The following is a 17,103-nucleotide window of genomic DNA, read 5'->3' on the forward strand; positions in this document are numbered from 1 at the left end:
GCCGCTCTAAATTACCCTTCTTCGGTAAAGCCACGCTCGCATTGCAGATGAGACAGATGGACTTTGAGTTGGAATAAACTAAAAAAGAATCATCCTCCCACTCGGAGTGAAAATTATATATTTTGGGCTTTTTTGCTTCTGCTATAATTGCGGTCTTGTGTGTGAACACAACTGTCAGCGAAATAGTGCCCACTGTCCACCAGCCACGCCCCCAGACATGGGGTCACGCCAATCACAAAGCTTTGAATGCATTCAAGTGCATTATTCTGGCACAGGAAGATTATGTTATAGGACATTAACGATAAAACAGAATATTGTTGTTCTATTTTTCGACACATCTCGCGATCGACTGGGAATCTTTCTGGTTGGGCACCCCTGGCATACATTATTTGAGATATATTTCGTACTCAGACTTCATTTTAAGGACATTTCGGCCAGGGGTGTGTGGTCACTCCAGGAGACAGCGGGACGTGCAACTCAAAGAGCTTTTACGCACCGCCTACACTGTGTTTACCTTCATTCGAACAGCTAAAGAGTGACCGCAGGCTGTTACGTTTTAACCACACACACACACACACACACACACACACACACACACACACACACACACACACACACACACACACACACACACACACACACACAGTGACTTGGAAGTACGCGACTACCAAGCCAGCATCCTCGCGATTGAGAAACAGCCAGAAACTTTCCGGTGTCTATTGCGTGCGGACGGAAGCCTTTTTTTTCGTTTGCGTATGCGTTTTACCGTTATCGTCCTCGTGTGGCCGGGGCCTGAGAGTCACAGACATTAATTCATAGATCACAGCAGACTACAGACTCACCTGTTTTGCCAATCCGGTGCTTAAACAAATATCAAATAATGTATGCACTGTCATTTCCCCACATAAACATAACAGTCTGCAATGAAATGGTTGTCTTCTGTGCGCTCCACTTCCTACTTGGCACACCGGTAACTTTCTCAAAAACAAAACAAAAAATAGTCGGGATAACGGGTTAGTTTCTCGTGCACACGAGATACTGACCCGTTATCCCGACTTTTTGTTCTCTCTTTTTTTCTTTTTTTTTCATGTCCCCCTAGGGGCTCGGTAGGGATACGCTTTGGCCTAAACCGCATTTAACATGAAAGGATTTCAGAAAATTAAAAAAATTGAAATCAGTCTTTAGCCTGAATTTATTAAAGACCTGTTGATCAATACTGTAGTTCGCTTTACTCTCTTTGATTAAAACATCTATCATATGATCCATCTAACTGATGATGGCCTTGGCCTGATTGCAGTTATTGTAAAAAAAATCTATTGCAACAGTTTGTTAATTGGAAAGTAGTCAAACTTGAACCTAAATCCAAAGTAATTTCTTCCCCCTGTGAATGAAAATCAAGATTGTTATCTTAATTCAGTCGTTTTGTCAAGTATAGTCTACATCTATGATTCTCTGTTTCCCAGGAGCATTCAGGATTTCAGTAGAGACAAACACGAAATGCTTTCCTGTGTGTTCTTAAGGTCAAAGGTTAAGACTAAGGTTTATATTTCAAAGCAGCACAAACAAAGGCTTTCAGAACTACGTGGTTTACAGCCCGTGTCTGAAACACCCAAGCTTTCACCCAAACAGGATGTTGACCCTTTTTACACATTTACTTCTAATGCAGTTATTGTTCTTCGACATCATGAGGCAGTGCGTTAAACTCCTTTTTGAGAGAATTGTTAAGCGAACAGGGATAACATTGAGTAAGTGTGATTACTTTTATTTTAAGTTGTTCGGTACATGTCATGTGAATCAGAATTGGTAACCCAATAACATATTGTCCAAACACATTAGTATTGGCCTTGAAAAGCTCTCATCTGGTCAATCAAGCCCAGAGTCAAGGCCTTCCATCAAATGATGAGGAGTGGATTTATGGTATTCCAGAGAACACATTAAGAACTGGAGGGAGGGAGTTCTTTCTAACAGAGCACTTACTCACTTCATCAACACCACAAGGATTCTAGGACTGGCATGGATTGCCACTGCTTTCTGGCTGCACGGGTGTCACGGAATATTTAGTCATGGTTACTTAAAGAGATCTATGAGCCCACGATGAAATACACAGAGGAGTTTAAATAGACACACACGTTCTCTTTCAAACACTCCCAGACACTAGATTCCTACGGCTGTGTTATACTCATAAATCACTCTCCAACAAGGTCACAAAGGTGCAAGACTGGACGGGATGAATGTGTGTGTGTGTGTTTCCTTCTGTGTGGGGAGAGGAAATGGTTAAGTGACAGCTAGGAGAAGTCATTAGCACACTGAGGTCTTGTATTACACACCCGGTTCACTGCAATACCTACCTACCAGTGTTTTCCTCTGGATACCACAGCTACTAGCATTGCCCCCGTGTGTGTGTGTGTGTGTGTGTGTGTGTGTGTGTGTGTGTGTGTGTGTGTGTGTGTGTGTGTGTGTGTGGTGTGTGTGTGTGTGTGTGTGTGTGTGTGTGTGTGTGTGTGTGTGTGTGTGTGTGTGTGTGTGTGTGTGTGTGAGAAGAGGGGGGGGGTTCTATTCTAAGGATGATGCAACCAATGGACCACTGAAATGTAGCAAGGATGTTAGCTACAAAATGCCTCGCCATGATCACAGTAATGTACAATGCATTTTTACTAGCTAGACCAGGGGTCGGCAACCCGCATGCGGCTCTTTAAGCCCTCTACTCTGGCTCCCTTGAGCTTAGACAACAATAAGAAGGAAATAAAATAAAAATATTTGTAGGACTATTTATATTTTGTTGCACGGTTGAAAATGTTTCGTATCTTGTATTTTTGGAGGAGACGACCTACCGCGCCGGCAGTGGACCACTCTGAACCGTCTACGAACTGGGGTCGGTCGCTTTAAAACCTCGATGAAGACGTGGGGCTTGGCGGACAGTGCGGCATGCGAGTGCGGTGACCCTGAGCAGACCGCTGTCCATATAATCACCATCTGCCCCTTATATAGACCACCCTCGGAAGCCAGCCTCTTCGACCTAGGACCAGAGATGCGGGCATGGCTACACGACACCGAGTTGGACATCTAACGTTATACGAAAGAAGAAGATCTTGTATTTTGAGGTGATACGGTGAATCATAAAAAAATAAAGTCAACTAAAATATGGGTCACATCCTGCTACGGTCCCGCACTAGCGCCTTTTCTTGCAGGCGAATAACCTGACCCCCGGCTCAATGAGCGAACTATGGATAAATCAAAGAAAATAAAAGTACCGGAGGAACACAGGATTTAATTCTGCGTGGACAGAGTTATCTGCTTTCACAGCAAACGATGCTGGTTTACCGGGATGTTTGATATGTAGAGAGAAGTTGTTAAAGGTGCTGCAGCCTTTACGTATTCGCGGAAAAACACGGAAGAGGAAGACAGCTGACGATCTTCAGTCATAATTCAATCACCTAACTCTTTTTAGGGTTCAGCTATATGTTTTATTTATTTCAAAACGGGTCAATTTGAATTGTATTCATTTTCCTCAAATGTGCAGAGGACTCCCCAAGTGCTGTGTTTAATTTAGTTGGAATGCTGATACAGCATTCCAACTATATGTTATTCTACGGACAAAAAGTGTATTATTATTAGTCCGCCGGGATTTTGGCCCTCTTCTCCTCCCGCATTGAACATCGCAGAAACTCCGTTCAAACATCAAAACGTTCAGCTCGGTCGGGAATCGCAGGCTATTACTTTTCTCATTCATAACTTTCATAATTCCAGAGATACTCCCATAATTCATCAAATTTTTAACATTGAAGTCAATGGAGAAAATCAACAAATCTTCATGCGACTTCAACTGCTAACTGTTCAGTCATACTTTCACTGAGAAACCTCATTCCAACTTTAAAATGTTACAAATCTATCTGACATTATTCGTGTAAAACAACTTTTAAATCTCATTCTTACTTTTAGAGATATTAAACATTGTTCAGACCTTGTTAAAGAGGTTTTCTTCAGATTTTAAGATTAACTAGACAACAAGTCCTCCAACTCATACGACCAAATGGGTCGATTGTTCAAGCGCTTAATACGTCCTATAATTACGTTTTAAAGTTGTCGGCCTCTAGTGCTCTCGTTGAATGCAAACGTTACAGATGGTCGTTTATTCACAAATAACCCACTCTGTAAAATCCTAAATTGTAGGATAGTTTGGCCATTAATACGCTTTTTGATTAGATTTATAGCAAGAAGTATATATTGTACTTTTAGAATCCACGTCCAGTCGATATGTAGGATCTATAGTTTGATAGATATTACGAAGATGATTTGAGGTATGCGGCAAGCTTCCATGTAAAGTTATGGGTTGAAAACAGTATTTCCGGTCTTGACGTTTTCATAATAAAACCAATGATCAAATGATTTAACAGTGATATCTGCAGTACTCACCAACTAAAAAGCATCAGTTTATCCTTGTTAATTATACGACATTAATTGGTTTAAATTGTGTACAATGCTTTTGTGTTTTTCCCATAGGTTTTTCTCTTTCGATTCTGAGAGACACATTTCTTTTTTCAGAGGTTTTGATAGGCTAAAATCACGCCGCAATGCACGTCGGGATATGGTGTTTATGTGATATGAAATCGGAAAACATTAAAAAAAATAAAAATAATACTTTATTCCGAGTATTCTTGTTTTTCTCTTTGAAAGTCATCACATAACGGCATTGTAATACACGGTTCGGCTGCATTAAAGGAATGCTCCACTCATTAGATAATTAATCAAAACTTCAGTATTTAGTGAAACATTATGTTTAAACCATACCCTGAAGAAATCAGCGATATTCCCCGGTAAATAATGATTTTATAGCTCTTTTTTATTCAAACCTGTATATTCCGTCAGGCAGCTGCCATTTTGGCCATTTTCAATAGTCATGTGATGGTCGTGACGTCATCCATGCGTTCACTTTGTAAACACACGAAAACATGGCGGAGTATTTGAGTTCGGACTCGTCTAAATGATGGCAATACTGACATTCCTGTCTGCTAATGTATTGTCAGGGCTCCAGCAAACATTTTAGAACATTTACTGATTTAAGCTAGAGAATTAAAGCAGTCTGGACAGTCTGAGAAACGTGGCCGGACAATTACAAAGACTAGATCATTCCAAAATATCCCTATCTACAAAACTTCAAATTCAAATATTTTATTAATTAAAAGGCCAACTACAGGCAAACAATACAATTGTGTATATCATGTACTGCCCAAATAATATAAAATAAAGTTTCTAAAAAGGCAAACAATACAACCCCAATGTAGGCCTACCAAAAACTGGCCTGGATGCTAAAGGACGTTTAAACAGGGCTACCCGCGGCAATGGAAATGCGCCATAACATACCTTATTCTTACTCCTAGCACTACTTCTGGTCCTCCGTCGCTTCACACTTGCAGAGGGCGATTTCTCTACTGGCCGAACTGGTGTCCTGGTCGGTGATGACACCAGAAAGACCGATGGCACTGCATCTCCATTAAGTAATGGTTGTTTAATAAATCCCATTTTATGTTTCGTCATACTCTCAGAGTAGTCGTCCGGAAACTTGAAATGTTCGCTGCATACATGCGCCTGTGGATCTTTCGGTTTGGGCCGAGCACATTTCGCTAGCCACTGCCTCCGAACGTACTTCCTACGCTTATCCGTTGGCAATAGATGGAACCGAGCATTCCGTGGATTGTTCCTATCCGAATTGTGGCAATGTTTCGCGATACAATGAGGCATATTTCAATAGAATTGAGAGAGTAACTAGAGTAAATAACATGAACATCAATTTGTCCTCGACACCAAACGCATAGTTTACGTCACTTCCGGTAAAATGGTGCCGCCCACAGGGTTGATGTTATTTCGGTAATTAATCAGTTTAAAATCACTGATAACGTCATCGGATTAAAAAAAAAAAAAAAAGACTGGCAGAGACTGGTCTGTTTTATCGGATGATAATTGTTTAAAAATGCATGTCATGAGCATTACCTCCCTTTAAATATTACATATCTGCCGTAGATATATATTTTTGAGCCCTGATCAGAAGACTTCTGGACAAACTGGAAGAGATGCCGCCAAAACTGAATACGTGACGTGGATCATAAACATATTAGCAATTAAACAACATCTTCCATTTATTTTCACACAATACGTCTCCTTGCAGTATCAACACTAATTCGGCTGACTTTTATATTTGATCCAATTAGTAGATAGTCTGTATTTACACCATAACGGTGCACAGCTGATAGAAAGGGACTTACTTAAGGGAACTACCTTTCCAACTCCTCATGCAGTTGGCTGTTACAGGTCTATGCAGGTTCATGGTACAATGCATAAGCTTCACATCGAGAGACTGAAACTGTATTTTCCTTTACCGTTCTGTTTTACAATAAAGTGAATAGTCATATTATGTTTGATATTATTATGTTTTATTAACTAGACCACTGGTCTAAACCGCACCTCCTAGAGGTTAAAGCACGTTATTGAATTTAGTTGTTCAATAAGTTATATTTGATGAAAACATTTAAATATTAAGAGTAGCCTACATACAAAATAGGGGTCAATGATAGAAATATAGAATATAAAATATCAAGAAGATACTGTAGTGATCTCTACAATAAAACAGTTTAGTGCAGGACGTCCAAAGATATTAACAGGAGGATGTGCAAAACAGACAAACTGATAAGGTGGAATTTCACTCAGGTGTAACTAAAGTCTGATTTAAGGGTTGTTTATATTTCACATCATTAATCAGAATCTGCAAAGTAACAAAAATAAATGTGGTGGAGTACAAATACCAGGTTAACCTCTGAATTGTTGTGGAGTAGAACAAAGTAGTACATGCTGCTGTAACAAAAACATTTCCCAACTTGGGATCTATAAAGTATATCTAATCTTAAGATGATCGATGGCTTCATGGCCCATATTTGCCTATAAATAGTCAAAGAAAAGCCCATTCATTCATTCTGACTGACTGCATGAAGAAGATCGCAGGAAATGACGACAGAACAGCTAAAAAAGACATCTCACACCGTGTCAGATTTTGGTTATTTTGGGGAGGTAGAGATAAATCATATTGTTTGGTGGATGCAGTTTGTACCAGAGTAGCAGCATGGAGGTCGGATCGTCACCAAAATAAATAAATAAGTGGCCCGAAAAAGGTTAATGACAAAATACACATAGCCTTCCTCAGGCAGTGTGTTTGTACCGGGGGACAGGAGACCCCCCCTTGATGAGAAACTGTAAGAAATGATCGGGGAATCCCTCCTGTGTTTTATGAGCGACTTATCAAGTCTTAGCAAACGGCATAAAACATGATTAAACATGGTAGTATATAAAACCATGCTCGTACAACCTATAGAAATGCAAAACCGCATCATTTATGAGAAAACATTTCATAACATTAACACAACATATTAGAGGTGGTTTTAAATAACATATCCGTATTTATTTATTTCTCCAAGTTATGTTTTTGTGTGCACTGAGGAGTCTCAAACAGGCGTGTGTTTAATCATTTTAAGATTGGCTTTAATCAATGTTTGAAAATGAATTCTTCATATATGATAAATGAGAGGTAACATTTTATTTATGGTATTATTTCCACATATTTCTCTCCATTCTTCCTTCTGCCAACGGTGTCGCAGTTTCTCGTCTCTCCCGTTGTTGTGCTTAGTGCGTACGCATGGTTAGAGTTTGTGTGGAGGACCGCACGTTTTCCCGTCAAGTTAGTATTTTATAAATCGCAAACATTGCGTAGAAACTGGCGTACGCCATTTTTTGAGCGTATATCCCTTTTATAAATGAGGCCCCAGCTCTCATAGTAAGCAATGAAATGAGTTGGTCGCTCTATGACGCGTTGAACCCAATTTGAGCAAATTACTCTGAATGCTGCGATCGCAGCACCTGAGATTACTTTCAAAAAGTTGTTCACGTTCTCAATTTTTTACGTTTAACGTTATATTCGTTCGGTACACTTCGGTACACTTCGGTACACACGTGTACCCATACCGAAATTCGGTACCGGTACGTGTACCGTTATGCTCCAAACGGCCCAGAACTTCACAGGTTTGGTTACGATGCAGCCATCAACGCATCTAAACGTATTATGGGGTGTCATCAAATGTCGTTGCCATGGCGACAGACCACTCGCCATGAAACACGATGTCGCTGTAAGTCCAATCGACATGGTCCAATCGTCCCCCAATCTTCACTTGTATATCACCGGTCCATGCCTCAACAGCTCTACGCCAAATCTGACTTCTCACCATATGCCATTTCCATGGAAACGTATCCCTCGCCATAAAACATGATGCCGCTATAACTCTTATGAAAATGTTCAAAAAGTGCTCAAACTTCACGTGTGTTAACAGTCCAGCCGTGAAGACATATACGGGACAGTTTTGAGATTTCTTCAAATGTTGTTGTTCTGTACCCGGTCCACTTCCTGCCCGGCGCTATGCAATGCCTCGCGTTGAAAATAGACTTGCATCCTATTTTTAGCGGAGCCCTGGGCTGAGACGCTTCTGGGACGCTTCTAGCTGTAACAGACAGCAGCGCGTCTGGTGGAATAGCACCCATTGACTAGAGTGGCCGCGATCGCTGTGAACGCCGCAATCGCTGTGAACGCCGCGGCCGTAACGCGGCGCAGACGGACCCTGTGGAATCTAGGGATCACACTGTCCGCTCCTCACAGCAGCGAGCCCTGCGACGTCCCGCCAAGACGGCACCCAGACCCCCAACACGGCACCCAGACCCCCAACACGGCACCCAGACCCCACGCAGCATCTGTTTGTCATTGCTGGTGTCATTTTCTGGTTGCTAACGCCATTGTAACACATAATCACTGATGTTCAGCTGTAACGGTGGTGGACTCATCAGAACAGAGTGGGCGAGCTGACCAATCAGAGCACAGTGGGCTCACAGGGAGGGGGGCAGCAGCTCCAACAAGCCATTTAGGACAGAGAGTGAATACACAGACTATACAGAGATGCTGTATGAGAAACCAATGTGAGTTTGGAAAATTGCACAATATAAAACTATTTTAGTATACCTCAACAATGGAATTATGATCAGTAGAAATGGCCATGACATGGGACCTTTAAGTGATTTGATTATCAAAGGTAGGCCTAAGTAATTTTCAATGTGGGCCGCCGTGCCGATTTAATTCATTTGTAATTGTTACTTGTGGCTGTGGGTGCCCTCTGTGTGGTAGAGTCGCTGTCATTGATGCGTTTTGTACCCCGGGCAGTTGTTTTGATATTCCGCTGAAGTATACGCTGTGACGTAATAACTCTTCTTCTTTTTTTAGGGGGGGGTCAGAGGGCCTAGGTATAAAAGTCACAGCTCGCCACTGTCTCTCACTGCATACATACAAGTATCTAACCTGTACAATTACACTTCTGCATACAATGGCAATGTAAGTGCACAGCTCCGGTGTGGTCCATGGCCGCAAACGGCTCAAGAAGCTGACACAGATAAGTGAATATATGATGTGAGATGAATAATAAGTGCAACAAGTCGGTGTCACTGTACATAATCCTCTGAATGACTTTCCTCTGGTTACTTATGTTGTGGCAGATATTTAAGAAAGCTCGCTTTTCACAAATGTTATAATAGTCATATTGTTCTGTGGATAGGCAGGGATATTTTATTTTGCACATTTGTCGATGCATTGCCAGCCTTCTTTCCTGCATTTGGCAATTAACTTTGTTTCCCTTAGCCTATATTATGAGGTCAAGCTTTGCACTCTGTGCACTGAGCTCTGATTGGTTGGCAGGCGGTGCTTTCCTCAAGTTGATCTCTTATCTCGAACCCAACCTGAGAGCAGGTTTAGGCTTAGGGCCATTTATCTCCCTGTGAGAAGTGGCAGCAGATGAAGCTGAACCCTCCGTTACCTGCATGTGTTTTGATGAAACCTCCTTCCTCTGAGGAAACACTTGTTGGGCGACTCGTTGCACTCGCAGGAACACTTGGTTCTGTTGAGCGGCTGGTGCCGGGGACACGTCCTGCTGCAGGTGCACTGACAGGTGTCCTTCTGGAAGACGTGGTGCTGCGGGCAGGAGGGAGAGGGCGGCACGCTGCACACACACCGGCAGGTGTTCCTGTCAAAGTGCCGGTTAGGGCTGCAGTCTGGAGTCTTATCCCTGCGCCGACACACACACTGACAGGTCTCCACGTCCAGCTCCTTATCCTTACCACACACATCTGCTGAGAGTATGTCTGCAGAGGTAGACACACAGATGGGGTTAATCTTACATGCCTGGATGCATTGATTTACAGTGTTAGCAGGGGTGGGTTGTGACAGATAACATGTAATCAGGTTAAAGCAATCAGATTACAACAACAGGACTAAATATAATAAACAGGTTACATTTGAAAATGCAATTATAGTAATTGTCAGTTCTATCTTTTGATTATGACTTTAAAGAATGACTGTTATGTGTACTGTTCAGGATGAAACACTTTACAATAGTAATTGCACATAGAGAAACACATGTGGATGCACCTAAAGCAGAATATTCACACTGTACTATTTAATGTTGCCTTCCATTTAAACGTACAGTAGGGTTCCACATCGTAGTTCCACATAAACAACTGTATATTAGCTGCTTTAGTATCATTGTTAAATGTGTAACATGTGAGTACAGAAAGTGTTATGTGTCTGATATGTACAATGGTACTGTCTTAGATATTAGACCAAACTTAGCATCTTGTTTTTTTACATTTTAACTAAATACCCAAACCCACATTCAAGACAACTTAGCACCATAGCAACCACACATATTGGTAGTTTAGTTGCTAGACATCAGTCACATGTGGTAATCGGTTACAGTAACTTTAAAGAAAACAAAATATACGCTATCCAAACACTGTTGTAAATGTTCACTATTTAAAGCATAACTATACACTGTGTGTGACAGCTGTTTCATGAAACTCTCATTTGAGATGTTCTCTCCTTCCTCTGGGATAATACAGATGTTCTCTTTTAATACTGGAAATCGTCTTCCAGCTGACAGAGAGAGTAACAGATGGTCCGGCAAAGGGATGTTCGGACTGCTACACACACACACACACACACACACACACACACACACACACACACACACACACACACACACACACACACCACACACACACACACACACACACACACACACACACACACACACACACACACACACACACACACACACACACACACACACACACACACACACACACACACACACTTGCTCTGTGTGTCTACAGATGAACAAACACTGATAACAAAGACACAGTTTATAGCTGTCAAAATGCAAGCTGTGACTACTCCAGCATAGCAGCATGTGCTAACAGATGTTTACAACTAAATCAATGCAATGAGCTTCAGTGGAACTGCTGGGGACTTCTTCACTACACAATTTAAAGCCTCGACACACCATTTTTTCCATGAAAATGCAAGATACTCCTGTAAAATATTTGCATAAATATGCGCATTTGCAACATTTACATTACTAGCCGTTGTGTCTGCTTCAGTTCATTCAAATGAACCAATAGATGCTCACAGGATTATATTGATCCAGAGCATTCCTGAGGTCAACTGTTGTAAAGCCTAAAATATGCTAGGCTATTTTATTGAGTGAATTTGAGTCCTGCAGTTACTCAGTGTATTTTTGTAGGGCTTGTATTTATAATGGGGCAAGCAGGAAGGAATGCGTCTGGTATTCACTCCCTTTGTCAAGGTTGAAAAAAGTGATAACGTTTTTAAAGTTTTGGATTATGGAGCCTCTAAGTAACCCTGATTGGTTGATGCCTATATTTGCAGTGGGGAAAGCTCCGAAAAAATACTTTGTTTCGAAAAATAATGCTGTGTTTCGAAAAAGAACACTGCACAAAGTTGCATTCTGTGTGAGATTATGTGTAACACAACAGTCTGAAAAAGATACTGACCTGCAAGCTGATCGCATGATAAAAAGCCTCTAGTGTGTAGAGCAGGGGTGGGCAAACATTTTTGCTCGGGGGCCACTATAAGTTTAAAATGTGTCAGACGGGCCGGGCCAGTAGTAGATCGGTGAAAAAATATTTAGCTGTCCGCTCCTCATTAAACACTCTGCACTCAATGTCGACTTTTATTTGCTTTGGTCCACTCATTGTTACAGATGCAGGTTCAAAGGTGAAATAGGTTCAAAGGTGAATTATTGCGTCATCGTCAACGACTTCTCCAACCTTATACTTTTCTCCAGAGGTGGTGCATTGTTTATTAATGTGTTTCAGCTGCATTTACCCACCGCTGCAGTGCTGCTCGTTTATTCTACTGTTAACTCACGGCAGTAAAGTATTCACTGTCCGACTGTCACACACGCAGCTGATAAATATCCCCCATCCCCATCAGTGAATGTGTTTTAGTCTGAAAGCTGTTTCACAACGCTGTTATGAAAGTTTCTCTGGCATTCTACAGGTGATGTTAGCATAGCAACCGAAGCTAATCAGACTATCTTGACTACTTGTTGCTATCATATTGTGGCATAAGCCGTTTTCGATACGCATATTTTACCGGCGTAGTTTTCGTTATGATTTTACTTGTGATGGCCACATGTAGCCCATGTATTGATTCCATCCGATAGATGCAATAATACAAAACATCAGGAAAACGTCTGCCTGCTCTCCACAATGGTCAATAACAGTGAACGGATGGTTATTAAAGTAAGGTAAAATAAACAGAATCACACTAAGCCCGGTTAGTGTTGCCTGACTTTATATAAGTGTTTTTAAGTGTGTGGTCGGGTTCTAGTCACTTTGCTCAGCGCTACTGCTTGTTACAACTTGTATTCGCTGTACTCGCCATTAACTGTTATTGCTCAGGTTAATCTCGACCTCCTCCAATGTAAGCGTGAAGTATTTGGTTCTTAGATCTTGCCGGGTTGCCGACTCCAGCAAAGGTCAATTGTGTCTATAGTGCGCCATCTAGTGGGATCAACTGAAATGCCGGGTATTGCAGGACAAAGGCAAAATGAATGTGGTCTTTACTATAATTTGGACAATTTTGTACCAATATTCGGCGGGCCGGATTCAAAAGCCCAACGGGCCGTATATGGCCCATGCCTGGTGTAAAGGCTATGAACACTTTGATAAATCTACCTTGAGTTAATCATTTATTTTTCCCTTAATTACTTCTTCCAAAATGCATGCCTTAAAGGTCACCTACAGTTTTATGCAAAACCCACTTTTTCATGTCTTTTATACATAAACATGTGTCCCCGCTGCGTTAAGAGATTCTGAACATTTCAGGAAACAAGATTTGCTCTCTTTTTGTCCTGATCCATTTATAGAAAAACCTGTCGATGATGAGGTGATCAGATTTTGTCATAAAGATTGCTTGGCTTGTGTTACCTTTAGCCAATCACCAATCACCAACCAAGGTAACAACCCCCCCCCCCCACCTTATCACCTGAACCTCAAGAGCCAAGTACTTTTCCCAGGAATAGTTCCCGGAAGTCTTTATTTAAATCCTGAACTATCTAGTAGATTGCGTTCACACCGGAATAAGTCCCTGAGGGAGGATTAGGCAAATGAAGCCGCTGATGTCACTTCTTCTTCTTCTGCTTTGGGTTTACTGGCAGGCCGCAACTTCACGGCGTATACTGCCACCCGAAGTCCCGAAGTACCGGGTAAATCGCCATAAGCGCTGACACCTCCTCATCACTCCACCGCTCCCACGTTTTATTGCGTGCGTTGGGCTAATGCTAATAATGCTAATGCGAGCAAATAAAATGGCGGCTTCACAAAACTTTTCGGAGTTTTACGGGGCGTGGTTTGCAATTCGCCCAGCCAATCAGAAATTGGAACCATTTCCTCTCCAGGAAAGTACCACCTCTCTAGCAGGGACTGAAAAGGTTCCAGAGAACTAAGTTCTAGATCCAGATCTTTTTGGTGTGAACGCAAAATCCCAGGAACTATCGGAACTATTCCTGGGAAAAGTACTCCGGTGTGAAAGCGCCTATTGTGTTTATTTTAACCAAATATCTCTGAGATGGGCGTGGGGAGTGGCTCCTTATTTTCATCTAAAGTAAAAGACAGAGAATCAGTACTTTTGAAACAGGGCTGAAACAGAGGGGTTTATGGGATGCTACAATGCAGGATTGTTTGGGCATTTCGAGCCAACCACTTCAGAGACATGTTTTCTATGAGTCCTATAATATATTGATGAAAAAGAGTTTAATAGGGGACCTTTAAATGAATTGCTCAAAATACAAATATCAGGGTGCCCCAGCAGTATGATCGACCAAAGGGGCATAAAGAGGGCAAAGTCCCAGAGAACATGCTTGCTGTTGATTTGTCAATGCAGCAAGTGTCCTTCATGCTGATATCTCTCCCAGATACTTTGTAATGGCCCTGTCATGCATACCATGTAAGTGTGTGTTTTTCCAAGAATAAGTGTGTGTGTGTATGCGTGAGTAGCTGTGGAATCTGCTCCTCTGTAGTCTCCCCATTCTGCTGTTCTCCATCTGTTTACACAGAATCCAGAGTTGTGTCATAACCAAACACACACTCAGGAACTGGCCCTCTCAAACACACATATACACACAGATACACACACTCAGGAACTCACTCTCTCACACACACACACACACACACACACACACACACACACACACACACAACACATTGCGACCATAAATCCTGGTCGGTGAACACATGAACATTCTCCTGTCACAAAGACTAACAGAAAAGATGGCTCTCCTAACAGTGCGTTCCTCTCGGTGTTTGGTAAGAGTGAGCTGCAGCTACACTGATCCTATGTTTTGGAAAATACTGAACTTACTCTGTGCTTAAATGCATTTCAAAGAAGTTGTGTTGGAGTTTGTGTTATTCTACATTTTGACACCAAGATTTTCTGATTTTACTGCAAATGTATATCGGTTCCAAATATCGGTCTCCTTGATTACTAATAATCGGTATCGGTCTTGAAAAAGCCATATCGGTCGATCCCTAGCCAAAACCCTCCCATTTTGAGGAAAGACAGAAATGACCAGTGCCCTTTCCCTTTCTCACCATGTGTACCTCAACCTCAATTTCAGTTGATGATGAAAATTCACTTTACCACATGTAAAATATGTAATTTCAAAAGAAAATGCTGGGTAAAAAAAAATCCCACATGAGAGCTGGATTTAAGGAATGCATATTTCATCACAGTGTTTCCACAGTTAATGCTATGTTCCTGTCTGCATCATTAACTACATCTATTTAGGGCTCACAAAAATAAAGAGGCATGTACATGACCACACACACAGCTTCCAACAGCTCTGCTTATTACTACAGCCTGGATGTTGTTGGCAGACGAGGGTCATTCCCTTCCAGTAGTCCTACTGTTGGACTTTCTTACTGTATTTTTTTCTAATGCAGAAAAATTAAGCAAACTTCATTTCCTCTACAAAGTTCTGTAAAAAAAGCTTAATAAATCTTCTTGTGTTCAAACACTCACCAAGATGCTGTTGGGAGGGCCTTGGAGGAGGCAGCGGTGGAGGGGGGGGGTAGTGGTGCATACTGGAGGTCCCGCCTAAACACCGACAATGCCTGCTGCTCCAAGACTGACCAGGAGGACAAGTCCTATTGGCTGCTGGACACCTTCAACAGAGAGAGGGAGAGGGAGATTCAAAATAGACACAGTTGTGTTTGTTAACCCTGAATATTCCAGAGATGGTTTCCTGACTGAATGTATTGAAAATCACACATCATACACATTTGGACTATTGTGTGCAGTCCCTCAACCAATAGCTAGTCAATTAATAAATACGTACATTTTGATTCTGAAATTGCTTTATTTCCAAGAATTGAAAACATTTGAGCAAATGTTATTTTAGCCACAATCTTTCCGGCCTGCAGCGAGGTCATGGAGAGACTTAAGCTTCACGGAAAGAAGTATTTCTGGTGTGCTTTTTGGATGGGGGGGGCTGATGTTCTGCTCACTTGAGGTCCTGAGTAATGATGGAGCCCATGAAGCAGTAACACTCATTGAGTGGAGAGTCAACAACAACCTCCAGCGTTGAGCTAAAAAACCTTAAATGTAAGGGAATGTATGATTTATATTCTCTGATGCAGTGTGTCCCTCTCTTCCCTGGTTAACTTGTCGCCTCCCACAATGGCCTCAGGTGGGAGAGGGAACTGTTTGGAAGGGGAGTTGTGTTTGTTTGGAGAAAGAGTAGAGAGAGTAGAGAGAGGGGAGCCTGGGAGTGAGAGTATTACAAGACATTAAAGGGGCCCGATTACGCTAATATTAAGGTTGATATTAGTATGTTTTGCCTCTACTGACAGGCCCGGTTCTACGGGGGTGCATAAGGGTGCATTGCACCTCAGTTGAGTCGTTATGCACCCTCATTTGAAAAATGAAAAGTGAAAAAAAAAAAGTGAAAAATATTACATATATAATAATAATAGTAGTAATAATAATAAGAAGAAGAATTTAGTTGAAATAAAATAAATTGTAATTGTGGTTAAATAACATTGTCTGCTGCATTTATTTGGTCAATTTAAACGGTAAGTAACGTTATTATGTCAGGTGCGCGTGACCTGTGCCCCTGTACATTCATCATCTGCAAAGTGCTGACACAGCAGTCAGTGATGGACAACCGAAAATGGTTAAAACAACCAGCAGTAACACTGCATCTACTGCAGGCAATAACAGTTCAGATCATGGGGACATTATGTTACCCGCGGCCACTGTCGTGGACACTAATGCCCGCCTCGCCCACGGCGGCTGAGCAGCCGCAGCCATCTTCGTTACCTCAAACACTGCCACCCCTCGGCGGCCCGCAAGTGCCAGAGGACCTCAGCAAAACAGAGCCTGCCCAGGTATATTTAAAAAAGTACCCAACTCGCCTGTACAGTGGGGTAAGTTGCTCATTTTGCAGCTCATGGTTTCAAAACAGAGTGGCTGGAATATTCATGTAAAAAGGATGCCATCTTCTGCTATGCATGTAGACATTTCGGTTCAAGTAAGTCAGATGCCTTCACCACAACTGGCTACAACAACTGGCGCCATGCTCTTATTTTTTATTTATTTAACCAGATAAAAGCATTGAGATAGAATCTCATTTGCAATGCTGACTTGGCCAAGAAGGCAGCAAC

General features: G+C 41.9%; 1 protein-coding gene across 1 annotated transcript in view; it reads right to left on the bottom strand.

Moving 5' to 3' along the window:
• The window catches only part of vegfc (vascular endothelial growth factor c), a 49,069-nt gene that overhangs the window by 11,743 nt on the left and 20,223 nt on the right, over nucleotides 1–17,103 (bottom strand). The window contains exons 3-4 of the mRNA XM_034090271.2: nucleotides 15,461–15,603; nucleotides 9,894–10,218 (exon numbers count right to left, since the gene is read on the bottom strand). Coding sequence (XP_033946162.2) covers nucleotides 9,894–10,218; nucleotides 15,461–15,603 — 468 coding nt within the window. The remainder of the gene's footprint in view (nucleotides 1–9,893; nucleotides 10,219–15,460; nucleotides 15,604–17,103) is intronic.

The sequence above is a fragment of the Pseudochaenichthys georgianus genome, chromosome 1 (genome assembly GCF_902827115.2).
Source record: "Pseudochaenichthys georgianus chromosome 1, fPseGeo1.2, whole genome shotgun sequence".
In the NCBI taxonomy this organism is placed as follows: Eukaryota; Metazoa; Chordata; class Actinopteri; order Perciformes; family Channichthyidae; genus Pseudochaenichthys; species Pseudochaenichthys georgianus.